Raw genomic sequence first — 19,658 nt, 5'->3', positions numbered from 1 at the left:
TGACCTCTTGAGGTCCCTTCCAACCCTGATATTCTATGATTCTATGACGCTCGAGGTAAACAAACCATCTCAGCCCACCGGCTTATCCTGATGGCCCAGGAGCCAAAGTTTGCTGACCCCTGAATTACTTATCCATCTTGGGGGGGGTCGGCTTATAAACAAACTGGCTTATGATCAAGTATATACGGGACTTCTGCTGGCTTTAATCCAAGATCACATGATCTGTTAAAACCAGGTAATTGCCTTGGGACCCATTTGCAGCATGGAATCTTAAATTACTGTAACTAGGGTTAATCATCTATAGTTTCAATTCTTTATAGTTTGACTGAATTTACAGCAATTGTAATACAATATATAACATTTTCTTAAAAGCCTGTATCACTGCAATTTGATGTTCTGCATGTGCTATTTGCTACATATGAGCCCTTCAATGAAGAGGAACCCACACAAAAAGCAATAAACAGGCTTTGTTTACATAACCCTATGAACATGCCACTCCTTACACTCACCAAGCAAACAGGAAGCGAAAGGCCTGCAGCAGCTGCTGGTAACAAGAAGACATAAGCTGGTGCTCCTTAATGTTCACTCTTGGTCCATCCACCACTCCCTGGTTTTCTGTAAGTAGTGCCTTAAACACAGAACTATTAATTAAATATTATTTCAAGAATTATCGTATGTCATTGCCCCTTCATTTCCATAAATAAAATGATATAAATCAAAAAACCCTTGGCAATTGTTAAGAATAAAGTTGCTGCTTTCTGACCTGGAAGTAATTGTGCATGTTCTCCATATGATTACACAGTGGTTTCAGCAACTCAACTGCACACTGGGCAACTTCTTGAGACGATCTCTGACACAGATGGGAGAATCCAATCTTCCTACAGGCTTTCCCCTGCTGTGAACCCAAATATTTAAAATCACTTCTTCATTCTTAATTTACAGGAGCTCAAAGATACAAGCACACCATCTGATGGAGAGAATTAAACTAACTCAGCTTGTGCAGTCCTGTTCAGTTTCACTCATTGGTAGGTACCAAGGATACAAGCTGAAGTCCACAAAGTTTAAGATGGCCACAGCCACTGGGAGCCAGAACACCAAGTAGGAAGGAGACAAAATGGTTGTAACATTTCTAATGCTTGAATTCTACTGGGCAAGTGAGAATGGGAAACAGATGGGGTCTTCTGTAAGTACACAACATGATAGAGGTGAGAGATGCTGACAAACATGCTAAGCAACAATGAAATGCAGAATTAGTCTGCAGGAGGACAGAGAGCATACATTAGTTATATTAACTATGGTACAATGAGATTGTCTGGTTTGTATTAGGAAACAGGGTGGATTTGATTTAAATCAATTTGATTTAAATCACTAGTCAGGAAGACTCGATTTAATCATAGATTTCTACATAAAAGTGCATTCTTGTTGGTTGTTATAACCTTAATACATAGTCTTCACAACTCAGAGATAGATGTAGGTTTCATTTTTAGAAGATAAATCACTTAAAAAATGTGTAGTGTGTATTTTGAAAACTTTTCAGATTTGTTTTAACAGCTATATCAGAAAATGAATGATTGTTTGGTTATTTCATTTACCAAAGGTAACTGAAGCAGATATTTATGAAGTCATTGTGAGGTGAACTATCTCCAATTCAACAGGTTAATCATTAATGTTTGGAGAATTTTCTTGCCATGCTGTCATTGCATATTTCCCTTTTTAAGATCTCATTCAGATCCTTCCAAATTTCAACAGCATCAGCAATAAAACAGCTATTTCCCTGTTCAAGGCTACAGAAACAGACTTCAGGGTAGTCAGTATGTGTTCAACATTTCTCTTAAGACCAATGTTGAGAACTTTGGCTGTGATAGTGCCATCTATTTTTTCACGATTTTGTTCACAAACTGTCATCAGATTAGGCCAGTTCTTGGGTGGTTTCCATAAGCAGGTACATCCTCCAATTAGTGCTGCTGATTAACTGGAGTTCTAAGATAAAGCTGAATTCCCCACCCCCACTTGCTTCCACTTTATAATGTATCATGAGTAGAAATCTTGCCTTCGCTCCAACCAAGAGAATGTGACAATGGTCTGTCTGGCCAGAGCTCTGGGATCTTTGATTCAAGGGCCTATCGCTGTGACAGGGTGGAGGAAAGGGGACAAGTCTACAACCTGGAAGGCCAAGGGGTGGGACCAAAAAATGAATTCAAAAGTGTAAAGTTTTCTTATTATTTCTAGATAATACAAGCCTTTGTGAAGCAGGGATTCCTTCTGCCGAACAGTTCTGGAATAGGGAAGGGTGGAGGCTGGTCTGGCACTCCTCCAGAAACCACTTACTGGAGAAGAGACTCCAGTAGAGACCTAGGGGGAGGACTCACTGCTTGAATCTTCCTTGCTTCCTTACAAAAGGAAATTCTACTCCAAACAGAAGCTGCTGCTCCAGCAAACAACTTATTATTATTATTTGTTCTATTGTAGAGTCTAGAGGCCCCATCTGAGATGATGGCCCATTGTGATAGGCGCTATACAAAATGTAGTGCCTCAGACCCTGTCCCAAAGAGCATACAGACTAAACAGACAAAGGTTGGGAGAAAGGAAGGATTATTATCCCCATGTGACAGATGGAGAGGCGAGTCACAGAGGGATGATGTCCCATGCTGGAGCTGGGAACTGAACCCAGCTCTCCTAAGTCTCAATCCAGTGCCTGAGTCTCAGCACAAGGCCAGTTTGCCTCTCTAAAGACGGTGCTACAGCTGGAAAACAGAAAAAAGGCACAATGGAAAAAGAGTGTAGTTTTCATTCTCGTCATACTCCAAAACAACTGGACTCAAAACTTCCAACAACAAAATATTCACCCTCAGGCAGACCTGAAAAATATCAGTCCTAAAAGATGCAAGTTTGAGACAGTTATGAGCAAGTGAAAAGCGGGGGGGGGCTGTAGTGGAAATGCTCAGGCAGCCTTGACTCGGGGTGTCACTAACCCTTCTAAGTAACACAGCTCAACACATCCTGATGGATAGGACCCCCAGGCAGGTGAGCTCGAGCAGCAGGCACATTCCAGGGAAAAGCCAGCTCCCCAGACCAGAGCAACTTTGTAGCCAGCAGGGCAGACACAGAAGCAGCCTCAGCAGGTTCTGCAGCAGGGACCTAGGGACACTGACACTAATGATGCTCCAAGTCCTTTTCACCCCGTCCCTCAGTCTCTTCACCTCAGGCTCACTCCAGCTGCCCTTCATCCTTTCCTCCCCTCTCTCTTCTCCTGCACCCCTTCCCATCTATGTCCTCTCTCCATTTTTGTGTCTTTCTGTTTAGCAAATCCCCGCTAAAAAAACGTCAACCGCAACATTAAAAACACAAACCAATTAAAAATGGCGGCATTGCCATGCCCTTTGCTGCCCAGCCCTCGGCTCACACTGCTGGCATGTTCTATCCCTTTGCCCTGTCCTGTGTCGGTCTTGCTATTTAGATTGTAAGCTTTTGGGGCAAGGACTGTGCACCACTGGTATCCCCAACCTCAATCTAGCACAGAAGCCTCCTACAGGCTCTCTACCTGAGGGTGAATTTCACTCTCCGTGCCTCTAGCTAGTAAACACTTTGCCCCACCTCTCCCTTTTGTACATACCTTTAAGAAAGGGGCTCTCTTTGCAGCAGGTGGTATCAGTATGTGCTCCAGCTTTTGGCAAAGATCATCCAGAAGGAACACAAGCTCTGCTGGCCCTAACTGTACAATTTCTCTGGCCTACAATTTCAAGGAAGAAAATAATTCAGTATGTTCATCTCCATTAACCATCCTCAAAAGTAGGCACACAGGATCTTGGGTTATACACAGGATGGATTATCTAAACTTGGCGATTTAGGATAACGCTGATCCCCAAAATTCCCCGTTACACATTCAGCTAAGATGGTTTGCATTAGAAGAGCTAATGGAAAACTGTGGAAGGATGGCTGTGAACAGCCTCAGACTTTTCCATGGACTGAGCAATATAAATCCCAGTGACCCAAAATCAACTCTGTATGTCTTTGGTCAGTTTTGTGTATGTCCTTTTTTATGCCTTCTTTTATTTTTCAATCCAAGTTATGGGTGTTGGGCCTATCGAACCTCAAGGTCCTGGTTTCACAGGTATTACCATAACACCCTAACTGGTCCAGGACTTGGTTCTGCCTACTCATCTGATGTTGGTTACTGCACTGTGGATGAGGGGCAAAACTCCATGCAGCAGTGGGAATGCACCTCCAGTCCAGTCTTTCCCATCTGCCCTCTCATGGGCATGAGACATTGCCTGCCCAAGGAAAGAGCCTTCTCTCTTTTTCTTCTCATGTGTCCTGTCTGGTTGGGAAAATGACTGGAGTGAACATGATGTTCTGACAGTAGCTGAGAACAGTTTGGTTGTGACATCAGTAATGTGCCATCACTAAAACATATGTGGTTTGTGACTTGCAATCCCCATTAGCTCCAAAGGGTTTAACACGTCCCGTGTGGTTAGTAAGAGAGATCAAAGCCTGAGACTGATTGAAGCTGAAAGAGCCCCAAGATGGAGCATCAGCTTGAGGTGCACAAGTAACATCTATTTGTCACAGCTATAGTGTTACTATCTGTCTTAGAACCTTCTAAGGCACCTGTCTTCTCCTGTGTGTACATGGATACCTTCCCCTGAAGCAGCATACTGACTTTCTGCAGTTGGGCATGGGCCATGATGAGACTGGATTTCCTCCATTTTAGTTAAGCAGAGAAGGCTAAGTCTTCCAAACCCTCAGTGAGAATGAACCAGTTACAGCTCTGCAGCAACCTTCTGGCCCCTCTTGGTACAAGTTTACTCTGTTACACTTACCTCTGTGTGCATCTCCGAGTCCAAAATAGATTTGGTCAGCAGCCCACAGTGCAGGATGGTGAACACCTCAAGGTCTAGCTCTCGGAAGAATGCACGGTAACTCTGCAGCTGCACCAAAGGGATCCCTGACTTTTTTTCAGTGGTGTCCTGAAATGAAAATGGCAATGTTAATAGCAGAATAAAGCCAATGGTCACATCTGCGCTCTGGTAAAGAATACTGCATGTAAAAAATATTGGTCCTACAATATAGGCCCCTACATTATTTGGTACAACGTGTGAAAACAGCCAAGGGGCACCGGCTCCCTTGAGTGCATGATTTTCTCCAGCACAAACCCCAATTCCCTTCTGCTCTCCCTAAACTATCCCAGCTCAATAAAGACACTTCTCGCACATTCCGTCTTCCACATTTTTTCCCAGGTTGAGCAACAGGAAAGTCTTCTTGGTAGTGAAGGCGTGGAATTGTCTCCTAAGAAAGTGGTGAAATCACCACCACTTTGGACTGAATAAAGCACTAGAAAATGGGCTCAAGACCAATCCTACCTTCACCCCAGGAAGGTTGACAAGATGATCTAAGAGAGCTTTGACATCTCCAGCTTCTATGAATCTATGGTCAGAGCAAAACTCACAGTGGACTCAATGTGTGACAAGTGATGTGAAAGAGGAGGAAGACTGTTTAGGAAATGATTACATCTTAGATATGAGTGTCAGATCTGGTCTTCCTCCTCAAATGAATAGTACTGGTCATCCTATGTATCAAACAAGAAAGTTTCACTCTCCAGTGCTGGAATATCTTCCACCAGAACCTGCAGATCTGAGGCATCCGAATCTGAGGCAAGACACTCTCTTTGATTAATCAAAGAGATCTGATCTTAACAATAACTAGTCTAAAAGGTAAAAAGGCACCGCAGAGGTTCATGTTCTTTTGCTGCTGTGGTTAGAAGGAACAGCCATGCACCCTTCTATAGCCACACCTTTAGAATCTGCTCAAACACTACCAGAAGATTCCACTGTCTCAGCTGCATTGGTCAGTGCATCGCAAGAGCAGAACTATGCAGAGGACACTCAAAGAAGAACCAACTTTCCAAGCTCAGATGTGAGGATCATGTCAGAAAGCAGCACTGAGCTCTTGAACTGAGATTTCTATCACTGTTAAGAATCCCTCTCCTAGCTTTCTGTTTTACACACCCCTTTCTTATCCCGCACAAGCCCCTTTTACCAATAGCACCTTCTCTAGCTGTGTGGTCTCAGCTTCGGGCTGATTTCCCTCAGGATTCTCCTCCATTTGTGAGTGGTCTGCAGAGGAGTCTTTGCTGCCTTCAGATTTTTGTTTTTTTTCTCCTGGAAGAGAAACAGTTTTACAAACATAGGCCATGCCAGAACCCGAGCCTCTGCGAGGGGTCAGCCAGGCTACTGATAGGGGAATGCTCATGCTGTAATCTAGCCAGACTTAGGAAAGCATATGACAAAGCACTACACAAAGGCTATATTGGAGATAGCCAGGGTCACAGCCTGAAATTGCAGGGCCCAGGACATTTGGGGTCCCTTCCCCAACCACTCTTTTTTTCCCCTTAAACTAGTTTGCCTAATTGGGCCCCATGTTTTTACTACTATCTACATATAAGTATGTTATAATGCAGTCCTATAAATCAATAGAAATGCCCTCATCTAGAATGCTGGGTTCAAGACTAGTCACCCTATCTCAGAAACAATACTGCAGAAGAAAAAAGGGTTCAGAGAAAGTTGATGAGAATAATTAGGAGCTTGGTAAAATTCTCATCTGCACAGAAACAGAAAAGATTGGGACAGTCACCTTAAAGAGCCCAAGATAAAAGTCTTTTATGTTTGTACAGCACCTAGCACAATGGAGTCCTGGTTCATGACTACGGCTCCTAGGTGCTATGGTAATACAAATAATAATAATTATAATAAGTCCATACAATAATGCATGGTTGTGACATGCTATACCTCAAAGTAGCATCCTGTAACCCCCATATTCATGATTGGTATATGGTTGTGATATTTAAAACAAAGCTTGCCTTGCAAGTTATCCTATGAAAGCTCATGATCTGCTGAAAACCACTGTTCTGTCAAAATATGTATATTGTTAGTGTGTATGAGATTTGCTATACGGTTGTTATTAAACTATGCTGTGAGTTTGGGAGATGCCCACTGCTAACTCTCCACTGACTAAAGGGTGGTGACCCATACCCAGGCGGGCGTTAAATGACCATTGACCAGTAGGGGAATTGTAAACAAGGGATTTACAATTCTGCAAGAGACAGTTGTGTAAGCATCACACAATAAGAATTGCTCAACTCTATAACTCAGTTGTACAAGCACCACACAATGGGAGATTGCTCAACTCTATGACTCAGCAAGGCCAACCACGACATGCCTGGGACATGACTTGAGAATATAAAATAAGGGACAGTGGCGTGGCATCATGATTCCACCTCCTGCCCCACCTATACTGAAGGCAACAAGAATGCTAGGAAGACAAAGACTTTGAACTGAAGAGACTGTCCCAAGCAGAGAAGGAAATTCAGCCTGTGTATTAAGAACTATAACCTGCCTCCGACATCCAGTCGGGTTAGAAAAGCTGTTTGATTCAAATCTTACTTAGTCTATAAGTTTAGGATTTAAATGCCTGTTCACTTTTTGTTTTCGTAGGTAACTATCTCTGACCTTTATGCATATCACTTAAAATCTCTCTTTCTGTAGTAGTTAAACTTATTTTAATGTTTTATCCTTACCAGTGAGTTTGTCTAAAGTGCATGGGGAATCAGCTCAGGTTACAAAGGCTGGTGCATGTCCACTATCCTTTGACGAAGTGGCGAACTAATTAATGAGCTTGCACTGTTCTAGAAAAGGTCTTGAGCAGTGTAAGATGGTATATTCCTGGGGTGGAAGGCTGGGGATATTTGCTGGTGTTTCCCTGTGTATAGTTCATGAATGCCTTGGAGAGCATTCATGCAAGGTAACAGCACCTGGAAGGATTTGCTGCTTGTCACTGGCAAAGCACTGTGAGAGAAAATCCAGGCTGGAGAGTAAGGGGAGCACAGCAGACCCACAATTCTAGGTTGTACCCCAGGGATCCCATCACCATGGTCTAGAGAGGTTAGATGGGAAGCTTCTATTCTCCGTCTCTTACCACAAAAACAAGGGGACATTCAATTAAATCAAAAAGGGGCAAATTCAAAACTAACAAAAGAAAATACTTTTTCACACAATGTTTGATGTGGACTCTGTGATGCTGTATGGAATATGGGAGACACTTTATGATATTGTTGATACCAATATTATAAAATTACAAGGAATCTGATAGATATGCCATGTAAGGTATCTGTGAAAATGTTATGATTTGCCAAATATAATTATCTTGTTTATATATTTGTATCATCTTTGTATTGTGAGTTATAGATACGCATGATATATCTGTGTTTCAAAACTTATGTTGTTTCTGGGTGACACCCCCAGACAGACTGGCATCACTGCTTAGCCTGTTTGATGGCCCACCAAGGGTCATCAGCTATATAATGAACCCATTGAAAAAGCTAGGGACTACACCTTATGAGTCAGCAAGTCATGTAGGGGCATGCCTATGGACAGAACTCTAAGGCTTTTCAATGCCATGTGCTGTGAAGCTTGTGTTTGGGACACAGGAAGTACAAGCCACATGGCAAAGAATATAAAAAGGCAGCTGCATCATCTCCTTTTTGTTTTCATTCCTGCTTTTAACCTTTGGAGTAACTTTTCTACAAACTGAAGCTCTCAACAAAGGACTGAATGACCCATCCAAGCTGTGGATGTGTTCCAGAGTTCTTTCAAGGCAGCAAACTCACCAATACAGCTAAGAACCTGATACATGGACTTTGAAGTCTCGGTATGTATCTGACTGCTTCATCATTTAACACTCTCTTCTTATTCTTTCTTTTTTCTTTATAATAATTTTTAGTTTTACACTCTAAAAGATTGATTGGCAGTGTGGTATTTTGGGTAAGATCCAAACTAATATTGACTTGGTAACGTGGCTGGCCCTTTGGTGTCAGAAGAACATTTTGTACATGTGAGCAGGAGTTTTTAAATAACTTCTCCCTTTACTGGACCTAGGTGCTGATTGAGGGCCAGAGAACTGGAATGCAATAAAGGTGGCTGTGTGATTTCTTTTTTTCGCTTCTCGATAACTAGCGGTCCTGCTAGTGAAGGCAGGGGGCTGGACTCGATGACCTTTCAGGGTCCCTTCCAGCTCTATGAGATAGGTAACCAGTGTGGGGGATCAGAAGCACAGTTTGTGACTGTTGGTGAGTTTAACTTCAGTTTTAACCACCACTTTGGGAGTGTCTGCTCTCCCTTTTGCAGTCTGCCCTCACCTTGGCATTTTCAGTGAGGGCTACCCCAGGCACACAGAGGCACAGATTCCTTGCCCGAGGATGTCATTGTGGATAAGATGAAACATTTCTCTGGGTAACAAGAAGATCCAGAATTATAAAGAGAGGCTATCTAGCAGTAACTTCTTCTTCAAGAGTTGCCTCTGTACATTTACACGTGTGGGATATGGCACCCCTAATGTCGAGCTACAGAAATTCATTAAAAAGCTTTGTCCATCAGGGAGTGCATGAGTGTTCTTGAGTGAAGATGATATCATCACCCTACTCTGTATCAGGAAGAGGACCTCTCCAATGGCTTTATAGATCATAGGATCATAGGGTTGGAAGGGACCTCAGGAGGTCATCTAGTCCAACCCCCTGCTCAAAGCAGGACCAATCCCCAGATAGATTTTTACCCCAGTTCCCTAAGTGGCCCCCTCAAGGATTGAACTCACAACCCTAGGTTTAGCAGGCCAATGCTCAAACCACTGAGCTATCCCTTAGATCACAGAGTCCTGATGTTGTATAGAACTCTGAGGCAGAGGGGCAGCTGGGTAAGTATTGTGAATGCACAGAGGTGACTTCAAAGGCCTCTGTGCATTCCCATTTATGGGAGATTGGCAAGCAGTGCTCCATCAGGAGGAAGGCGGGTGAGGAGTTCTAGTTAAATACAGACTGCAGCACCACTCTCACAAACTGGATGTGCAAAGATAAAGGTGTGCGTGGAACTCCAAGTTGCTGCTTTACAAATCTCCCACAGGGGAATCTGCCTAAGGCGTGCTACTGAAGCCACTACTGTGGCTCTGGTGAGGTGTGTCTTCAAGCCAGGAGGTACTGGCTTTCTGGCTAAGGTGTAACAATGCCCTAGACTGCTCTTAATCCACTGAGAAAGAGTTTGTTTATTAATGGGTTCCCCCTTTAAATCTCTCCCCATTAGCAACAACCAAATCCATGAGAAAACCACCAAATCCATGAGAAAATAAAATAGATTATTTCTCACTTTCAGCTGACATTGTAAATAAGAAGCCAGCAGCATTATCTCCCGTAAATGTAAACAAACTTGTTTTTCTTAGTGATTGGCTGAATAAGAAGTAGGCTCTGAAGTTTTACATTGTTTTGTTTTTGAGTGTAGTTATGTAACAAAAAAAGTCTACATTTATAAGTTGCACTTTCACAATAAAGAGATTGCATTATGGTACTTGTATGAGGTGAACTGAAAAATACTATTTCTTCTGTTTATCATTTTTACAGTGCAAATATATGTAATAAAAATAATAATATAAAGTGAGCACTGTACACTTCGTATTCTGTATTGTAATTGAAATCAATATATTTGAAAATGTAGAAAAACATCCAAAAATAGTTAATAAATTTAATTGGTATTCTGTTTTTTAACAGTGAGATTAAAACTGTGATTAATCGCGATTACATTTTTTAATTATTTTTTTTAAGTTTTGGAAAGATATAAACCCCAGGGCTTAAACAGACCTCTAACTAATGGGAATTAAGAGGAAACTTCCCCTGGAGGCAGATTATCCCATAACCACCTACTGCAGCATTTCCTGCACCTTCCCCTGAACCATCTTGTGCTGGCCATTGTCAGAGACCAGATACTGGGCTATACAGACCCTGGGTCTGATCCCTGTTTCTAAGGTTGCACTGATGTGGCTACAACTGTGCAATTCTGCTGAATCCTTGACTGCAAACTGTTTGCATAAGTATTTTGGGGGAATTTTCTCTACCTGTTTTCTTCTTTTTAACTAGAACAACAGCATTGATAGTTGGTGCTGCTTCCAGGGCTTCACAGTCGAAGATAGCGCGGGGAGGTACATAACCAGGGCTTGCTGAAAGAGCCAGAGGACAGCAAGTCAGTGAGTTCAATTCTTCACACAAACAATAAAATATGAGCAAGCTAGACTTTCACAGGAGATGCCCCCCCCGATCCTGGTCACCTCCTCCTCTACTTCTATGCAGGGCCAGCTTTAGGCCGATTCCCCCGAATTGGGCCCCGTGCCTAAGAGGGCCCCACGCCCTAAAGAAGAGTGCCTAACTTAGGCACCTTTTTAATTTTTACTCACCCGGCGGCGGTCCACGTCTTCGGCGGCGGGTCCTTCACTCGCTCCGGGTCCTTCAGTGCCGCGGAGGACCCGGAGCGAGTGAAGGACCCGCCGCCGAAGTGCCGCCGAAGACCCGGACCACCGCCGGGTATTCGAATCGGGCCCCGCACTTCCTAAAGCCAGCCCTGCTCCTATGCTTAGTGCCTTAAGTTACCTTTGATCCCTCCATAGTGTCTAGAAGGTAGAGCACCATCAAGGTTGCTCTAACTTATGTTCTGGCGGAAATGGCTCTCTTTCTGCTATGTGCCAAACAAGAATGACCAGGACACAGTGCTCTCTAGCCTCACCTCCTGTATGCCCCTTACACTGGGGGCTGGTAGGGAGGCCAGCACAAAGCCATTCCAGCAACTCTAGGCCAGCCAGGGAACAAACATTCTTACTTCAGGGTATTCCCCTGGGGCCATTGCTGCCCTCTTTATGTTGCTGCAGCAGTTTAAAGGGCTAGGGCTTGCTTACTACTCCCAGACCACAGTTTGTCCAAAGATTTTAAAATGGGGCTTATAATTAGGGCCCTATCAAATTTACGGTCATTAAAAATGCATCACGGACCATGAAATATGGTCTCCTTCTGTGAAATCTGGTCTTGTGTGTGCTTTTACCCTCTACTATACAGATTTCACGGGGGGGGGGGGGGGGGGGGGGGACTGTTTTGACATTGCACTCCATATGATTTTATGAAAATATGCTAATGAGTATGAATATAATGTAACTGGAATATGCTTCATGCAAAAGGTCTCTTATAAGGTATCATTACAAAGTTTATAATCTACTGAGTGTGGTTATCCTATTTGTATAAATGTATCATTCTTGTATCTGAAACTAGAAATATGAAGTACAACTCTGAGGTCCTATTGTAATTCTGCAAAGTGTGGGCCATTAATGGTGGTTTGGAATCCTGATGGCTCCCATCAACTAGGACAATTGGTTGTAAATAGCTCTGTTTACTTGTAAGCCTTCCTGTGAGTCAGGCCAGGAAGAATGAAGGCTTAGGGTCTCACAGGACATGTGACCATGTCACCTGGTACTGGAATCCATCTTAAACCTGATGCTTTTCCATTTAGAAGGAGGGGTGGGGACCCAGAGACACAAAAAATTCCCACCTTGTGCCAAACCTATATAAGGGGATGGAACAGAACAAAGGAGGTTGCAGTCATGAGAAATCCCCTAGTTACCACCTAAGCTGGAGCTAACAAGAACTGTACCAGGGAAAGGATTGGGCCCAGACTAGAAAGGAGTCCAGTCTGTGAAAGAAGCTTATTGGAACATCTCTGAAGGTGAGATTTTATCTGTAATCAGTTTCTTAATGAATTAGGCTTAGACTTGCGTGTTTTGTTTTATTTTGCTTGGTAACTTACTTTGTTCTGTCTGTTATTACTGGGAACAACTTAAATCCTACTTTTTATATTTAATAAAATCACTTTTGCTTATTAATTAACCCAGAGTAAGTAATTAATACCTGGGGGTGCAAACAGCTGTGCATCTCTCTCTATCAGTGTTATAGAGGGCGGACAACTTATCAATTTACCCTGTATAAGCTTTATACAGAGCAAAACGGATTTATTTGGGGTTTGGATCCCATTGGGAACTGGGTGTCTGGGTGCTAGAGACAGGAACACTTGCTAAACCGTTTTCAGTTAAGTCTGCAGCTTTGGGGGCATGGATCAGACCCTAGGTTTGTGTTGCAGCAGATTAGCGTATCTGGCTCAACAAGACAGGATTCTGGAGTCCCAAGCTGGCAGGGAAAACGGGTGACAGTCCCAAGGGGGTCTCTGTGACCAAACCCATCACAAAGGTATTGCCACCCTTATTTCTGCGCAGCCTTCAGAGCTGGGAGGCCAGAAAGCAGCGGCTATTGGCCTGGCACCCAGCTCTGAAAGCAGCGCCCTGCCAGCAGCAGCACAGAAGTAAGGGTGGCAATATCATACCATACCAGCTCTGAAGGATGGCATGGTATGGTATTGTCACCCTTATTTCTAGGCTGCTGCATGCAGAGCTGGACGGCCAGAGAATGGTGACTGCTGACTGAGGGCCCAGCATAATTCAGAGAATAACTATACAAGGCACTTAGCCATGCAGAGTGGTCCCCTCCCGGGAGCGAATTCTCACTCGGACTCTGGATCCTGTATTCTGCACAGCTCACCTGCTAAGCACTTTCCGAGCATGTTCTGTAGCTCGGTGATGTTCTGTAATCGAGTCAAAACTTTCCCTTTCATCTCAAGGTCCTGTTGCTGACAGAAGGCATTCACGACCTATAGATACAAACCATACTCATTAGCAACAAAAGGGGCACTATTCAGTAATTAATTTATCCTGCCTGAGTAACATCTACTAGTCCCGAACATCTGGGTGACTCCATTCACACAGGCAGTTTGTATCTCTGAATCCAGGCTGCACAGAAAAACCCATCTCTTCAGAATTCCACCAGAAAAAAAACTACCAAAGCAGCAATGCCCATGTCACAGAAGCAACTACTGGACAGCCTTTTAGACATGTTTACAAAGAGGGACTGATGAATATGTTAATTAGGGGAGAGAAATTAATGCATGATGCATTTGTCTATCCCAAAGGACTGGGACAAGTGACAACCAGGAAGCCATCCACCAGGAGGGGACATGAATTGTAAACAGCGCTCCCTGTGAAGCCACTTACATCTGGTCTTCACTACAGAATCCCTGAAATCTGAAAGAGAGTGCCTAGGGCATGGGGGTCTGTGCCCACCAACTCCCTTCTGCCCTGGGAGGCGAGCAGGGAGAAGATGCAGGGATTTGTGCCCACCCAACTGCCCCCCCTGCATTGGAGGGGCAGGACAGGTCCATGGGGACCTGGGCCTGCCAACTCCCCCACTGCACAGGTGGCATGTTACAAGCCTGTTAGAAGGTGATTACAATACAAAATTCTGTAGCATAGTGAGGTATGAAGTGAGCACTGGAAGGCCCAGCCTCTTTCTGCAGCTCCACTCACCTCACGGAACCAATTGAGTGCATGGAACAAGAGCGAGCACAGGAATTCCCTTTCCTGCTTGGCTAAGGAGTCCAACTTCCCTTCTATCTCCAAGTCAGTCAGGTGTAGGGGACAGCCTGTAACAGAGCAGGAATAGGGCTGCTTGAACTCTGTTTGCCAGGCTCAGTTAGCATGACACCCAGCTCTGGCACTCTCACTCACCCAGGTTCCCTTTGTGTGGAGAATGCTTTATTCCTATTTCATGCACTGTACCAACCACCGCACTGAGCACTGTTGAACTCAACCTCCCACCTGAGGAAACCGAGCCCAGCCAACCACCTCCCTCAGGTAAGAGAGCAGCCCACCATGTCCGGGGGGGGGGGGTAACACAACACCTCAATCTCTCCTGCACCAGTCCTGGGGGGGCCCTGCCAAGACTGCAGAGATTGTTGGCAGAACTAGGGCAGGTAGACTGGCTCAGACAGGTAGAGCTCAATGGCTATTCCCTATACCTAGCAAGGCATCGATCTCCTCCATGCTCCCATTGTGTTGCTCCGTCGTGTAAAGCCTCAGCAATCGGAAAGAGGGAGACAGACACTCTGGGGACACTATCCTGGGAAAAGAAGAGATAGGCTGTTTTCTGCATTCTACCACTCACCAGGGGAACCTCAAGAAAGAAAAACATTTCCTGTCCCTCTGAAGCCACTTTGCCCATTTGTAATATTCTGCCCCTGCGAGTTTGCAGGGCAGAAAAGCACCAATATCACAATCACAGTAAAATTGCCCCCAATGCAGTCCCCCGGGGTAAGAAGTTTAGCATTGAAAGTTGCTAGCGTTTGTATATGTAGTGGAGTGTATTGTGGGAAGGGTTGAAAGTGTGAGTGTGGAGTGAAAGATTCCTTTGCAGGTTGCGAGAGGCCGAAGGGGGAGGAAGGGAGAAGGGAACGGGTTAACCCGACGCTCCAGCTAGGTCCGAAGAGAAGATGCTAACTCCAGCCCAAGGCCACGGCACACAACCCACTCTTGGCTGCCTGCCAAGAAAGACGGGGGCCTGGATTCCAACCCCAACCAGCCATAAAAAAGAAAAATTCAGCTGAACAGAACTGCAGGGGCTGCAAAAACTAGTGAGACAGTGAAGGCCAGCAAGGGGAAAAACAACAGTTTCATGTCCCTAAAGCCGGTGTGTTTTAAAAAAGCTAAAAAAGCCACAAAAGGCCGGTTTAAACTGGTGCAAAAAGCAAAGGGAACAAAGGTCCCTAAACAAAATGCCCCCCAAAAACCCCAAAACTTAAAACCCTCCTAAAAGCTGAAGCAAATCGGAGATCAACAGCGGACCCTGAACGGCCTGTGCACAGGACAGAACTCTCGTCCACCCTTCCCCCTCTTCTTCTTATGTTACACCCAGGTTTGGCCAGCCGTGGGTTGTGCGTGTGAGTATGAAAGTGGGTTAGGGCACGGGCACTAACGCTTTCTTCCTTCCTCCAAGTAACATGGAAAGCACCCAGCACTCACCGCTGTTATTTAATTAATAAAGCTTTAAAATTAGTCACTTGGTGTGCTCCTTCATCTCCTCCCCTAACAATCCTGTGGCCTCAGCCTAATCACCTGACGCCCCAGGCAGACTGGTAACAAAAATCTGTCACACCATGGTTAACTTTTCTCCCTCAGCTTCGCTCCCAAATAAAGTCCTTGATCTCAAATGTTTAGGGTAAAGTTCCACAGGTAGAAAAGAAGCTGTACTTGAACAGATCAAATCAGACCAGGGTCCATCTAATCCAGCATCTGGGCAATACCAAATGAATCAGAGGAAGGTGTGAGAAGCTGTGAAGTGTGGAGGAGAAATTTCCTCCCAACTCCCTCAGTCACTGGTTGCTTTTGCCCTGAGGGAGGAGGGCTTATGTACCTCCTAAAAGTGTTTTTCACACTAACATAACTCTGGAATTTCTGGTTATTCATGTCAAAATGTCAAATTCTCTTTTAAACCCAAAAAAGTTCCTGGCCTCATCGATCTCTTGTGGCAGTAAGTACCCATGCTGAATATATGTTGGTAAAAATTAATTCCTTTTATCAGGATTAACTTTGCTGTCTTTCTGTTTCAGTGGATGTCTTGTTGTGTTAGGAGAAGGAATAAAAAAGGAGCACCCAATTATATACCTCTATCACACTTCCTCCAGCTCCTCTCTAAACTAAATCTATCTATGGTACTTAATATCAACCCCACTTCTACAGTATCACAATCTTTGATATATTTATTATTACAACATCTCCAGGAGGCAGGGAAGTGCTATTTTCCCATTGTACAAATGGGGAACTGAGGCAAAGGGAGACTAAGCAACTTGCCAAAGGTAGCACAGGGAGTCTGTGGCAGAGCAGGGAATAGCACCCAGGTCTCCTGAGTCCCAGGCTAGCACTCAAACCACTGTATCATCCTGCCTCTCCCACACCACACAGCCCCAGACATCTTCAACGACAAGAAATGGACAAGAATACAGGCTCCTGCCTAACTTTTCTGTATATTTATTTGATAGGCATTTAGGGAGGCAGAGCTGTGACCAGAATTTATGGTGCATGGCCCTAAGAGGAAAGAACATCACTGCAATTTATTGGACAGTGAAATGATTTTAAAAGGAAGGCATCACTTACTTTTTACCCTGGATCCTAGTTGTATTTTCATCAACACTCTTGCCAAGCCAGTTCTGTGATAGCAGTGGCAAAAGGTTGATAACAATTGTTCCCTGACTCTCATCTTCATCCAGGTTATACAAGGACTTCACTGGGAACAGGTGAACACTGCAGAGAAACCAGTTGTCAGTCGCGGTCATCATCATGTTAGCAAATTCAACTATTGACAATAAATACTATTAGCATTAACACTTAGCACTTCTCTAGCATACCCATCAACTGCAGGAGTGAGATCTACCACAAAGTCATTGGAAAAGTCCTCCACCACACTCTTCCCAATCTGTTCCTGGAAGAAAGAGAACCACAGCTTAGCACGGGGTCTAGTGAAAGGAGCTGCGCAGGGAGTACAGAAAGGAGCGGTGTGATAAATAGTGGTGGGGTAGCTCCCTTTCATGGATACCCAGCCAGCCAGCTAACTGTAAACTCCCTCTTGGTAGCTGTTCTCTGCTTGCTTTATCTGTAAAGGGTTAAAAGTCCCGCAGGTAAAGAAAAAGAAGTGGGAACCTGACCAAAAGAGCCAATGGGAAGGCAGAACTTTTTAAAATTGGGGAAAAAAATCTTTCCCTTTGTCTGTTGTTCTCTGGGCTGCAGGGACAAAGAGCAGCAATGCTATAAGCAGAAATGCTGTGTAAGGTTTGAACCAGGTATGAAAAAGTATTTTCCATACCTAGAAGAAATAATTTAGATAAGGAATGTTTAGTTAGTCAGGTTTATTTCTTATTTTGGCTTGTGGATCTCCTCTGTGTTAACCCCAGATGCTTTTGTTTGCTTGTAACCTTTAAGCTGAACCCCCAAAAAAGCTATTTTGCGTACTTAATTTTTGTAATTGTTTCTTTTAAGATCTAGCAAAAAGCCCAAGTTCCAGATGTATTTTTTCCCTTTTTGTTTTTAATAAAATTTACCCTTTTTAAGAACAGGATTGGATTTTTGGTGTCCTAAGAGGTTTGTGCATGTTGTTTGATTAGCTGATCACCACAGCTAGTCTCCTTTGTTTTCTTTCTCAGCTCTTCCCCAGAGGGGTGTGTGTGTGTGAAAGGGCTTGAGGGTACACCACAGGGAGGAATTCCCAAGTGCTCCTTCCTGGGTTCAAAGGGGGTTTTTTGCATTTGGGTGGCGTTTACCAGGCCAAGGTCAGAGAGAAGCTGTAACCTTGGCAGTTTAATACAAGCCTGGAGTTGCAAGTATTAATTTTTAAAATCCTTGCAGGACCCCACTTCCTGCACTCGAGGGGCCAGAGGGGGGATTCAGCCTTGACATGGTGGCAGAGCGGTGGGATCATTTTGAACCAGAAGCACAGACCTCAGGATTTTAAAAGGACACATTTTTCCTTTTGGCTGCTTGAAAGCCAGGGAGTTTTCTTTTTTTCTCTCTTTTCTTTTCTTTGCTGCCTGAGGGGGAACAGGCAAGCAGAGGGTTCTGCCTGCCAAGCCAGGCAGTCCAACAAGCAGTTTATTTTTTTTTTCTTTTCTAACTTTGTGGCAACGAAATAGTTAGGCTAGAGTAGGACAGCCTGTGCATGAGGTTGAGGTCAGGCTCCGAAATCCTAGAGAAACCAGTCTTCCCAAAGCGGCACACCATGGAGAATACAGACCCAGATCAAGCCCAGACATCCAGCTTCATGACAGAAATGCAGGGAGCGGATGGGGGAAAGGGAACATCCCAGGGGGGAAGGGTCAGCCCTCCCCAATCCAAGATCCAGGTGCCAAGCTGGAGGGATGCCCTTAACCCAGACCAAGTTCTGACTGCAGAAGACAAGGATTTGTTCCTACAGATGATGCGCTTGGAAGCGGAGGACAAAAGAGAGGCGAAGCACTTGGAGTTGGAAGCGCAGGAGAGGAGAGAGGCAAAGCGCTTGAAGGTGGAAATGCAGGCAATGCGCTTGGAGGCAGAGTTAGAGCTCAAGCGCTTAGAGCTGGAAAGGGCTAAGCTGGGTCTACCAGGTAACCCTAACAGTCCTTCTCCAGGTACCGCTCCCCATTCCAAGAAATTCCCCACATACAAGATAGGCGATAATACAGAAGCCTTCTTAGAAAGTTTCAAAAGGGCCTCCCTTGGGTACAACACCCCTATAGACCAGTATACGGTGGAGCTGAGGCCGCAACTCAGTGGACAGTTAGCAGAGGTGGCAGCTGAAATGCCTAAAGAAAACTTGAACGAATACGAACTTTTTAAACAAAAGGCCAAAATTAGAATGGGGCTAACACCCGAGCATGCCCATTGGCGGTTTGAAGCCCTAAGGTGGAAACCAAACGTGGCATTTTCCCAACATGCCTACCACATTGTAAAAAAATTGGGATGCCTGGATATCAGGAGCAAATGTTAAATCTTGGGAAGATCTGTCTCTCCTAATGCAAATGGAGCAGTTCCTAGAGGGTGTTCCTGAGGAAATAGAAAGGTACATCCTAGATGGGAAGCCCAAAACTGTAATTGAGGTGGGGGAGATCGGAACCAAATGAGTGGAGGTGGCGGAGAAGAAGAAAGCTAGTTGCAGTTGGATCGGATACAAGAAGGGGCAACCCAAGACGACACCCCACCATCGGGGTCAGCCCAAAGCCCCATCTCGCCAGGAGGAGCCCTCTCACCCCACCATCCCACTCTCCAACCACCCACCTCGCCCCAGCCCACAGTCTGCTGGGCGATGCTTCAAATGTAATGAACTGGGGAATGTGAAGGCCAACTGCTCCAAGAGCACCAGCCAACTACAACTCATCACCCCAGAGTCCCACCAAGAG

At 44.6% G+C, this 19,658-nt stretch overlaps 1 protein-coding gene across 1 annotated transcript in view; it reads right to left on the bottom strand.

Moving 5' to 3' along the window:
- FANCD2 (FA complementation group D2) overlaps positions 1-19,658 on the bottom strand; it is a 177,697-nt gene that overhangs the window by 83,772 nt on the left and 74,267 nt on the right. The window contains 11 exon segments of the mRNA XM_026657769.2: positions 506-628; positions 764-895; positions 3,614-3,730; positions 4,821-4,967; positions 6,037-6,158; positions 10,930-11,031; positions 13,445-13,553; positions 14,266-14,381; positions 14,757-14,857; positions 16,888-17,034; positions 17,139-17,212. Of these exon segments, the coding sequence (XP_026513554.1) occupies positions 506-628; positions 764-895; positions 3,614-3,730; positions 4,821-4,967; positions 6,037-6,158; positions 10,930-11,031; positions 13,445-13,553; positions 14,266-14,381; positions 14,757-14,857; positions 16,888-17,034; positions 17,139-17,212 (1,290 nt within the window).

This window comes from Terrapene carolina, unplaced genomic scaffold (genome assembly GCF_002925995.2).
Source record: "Terrapene carolina triunguis isolate 2854851 unplaced genomic scaffold, T_m_triunguis-2.0 Scaffold310, whole genome shotgun sequence".
Lineage (NCBI taxonomy): Eukaryota > Metazoa > Chordata > Testudines > Emydidae > Terrapene > Terrapene triunguis.
Note: the sequence above shows the minus strand (reverse complement) of the source record. Positions and strands in the feature narration are given on the sequence as shown.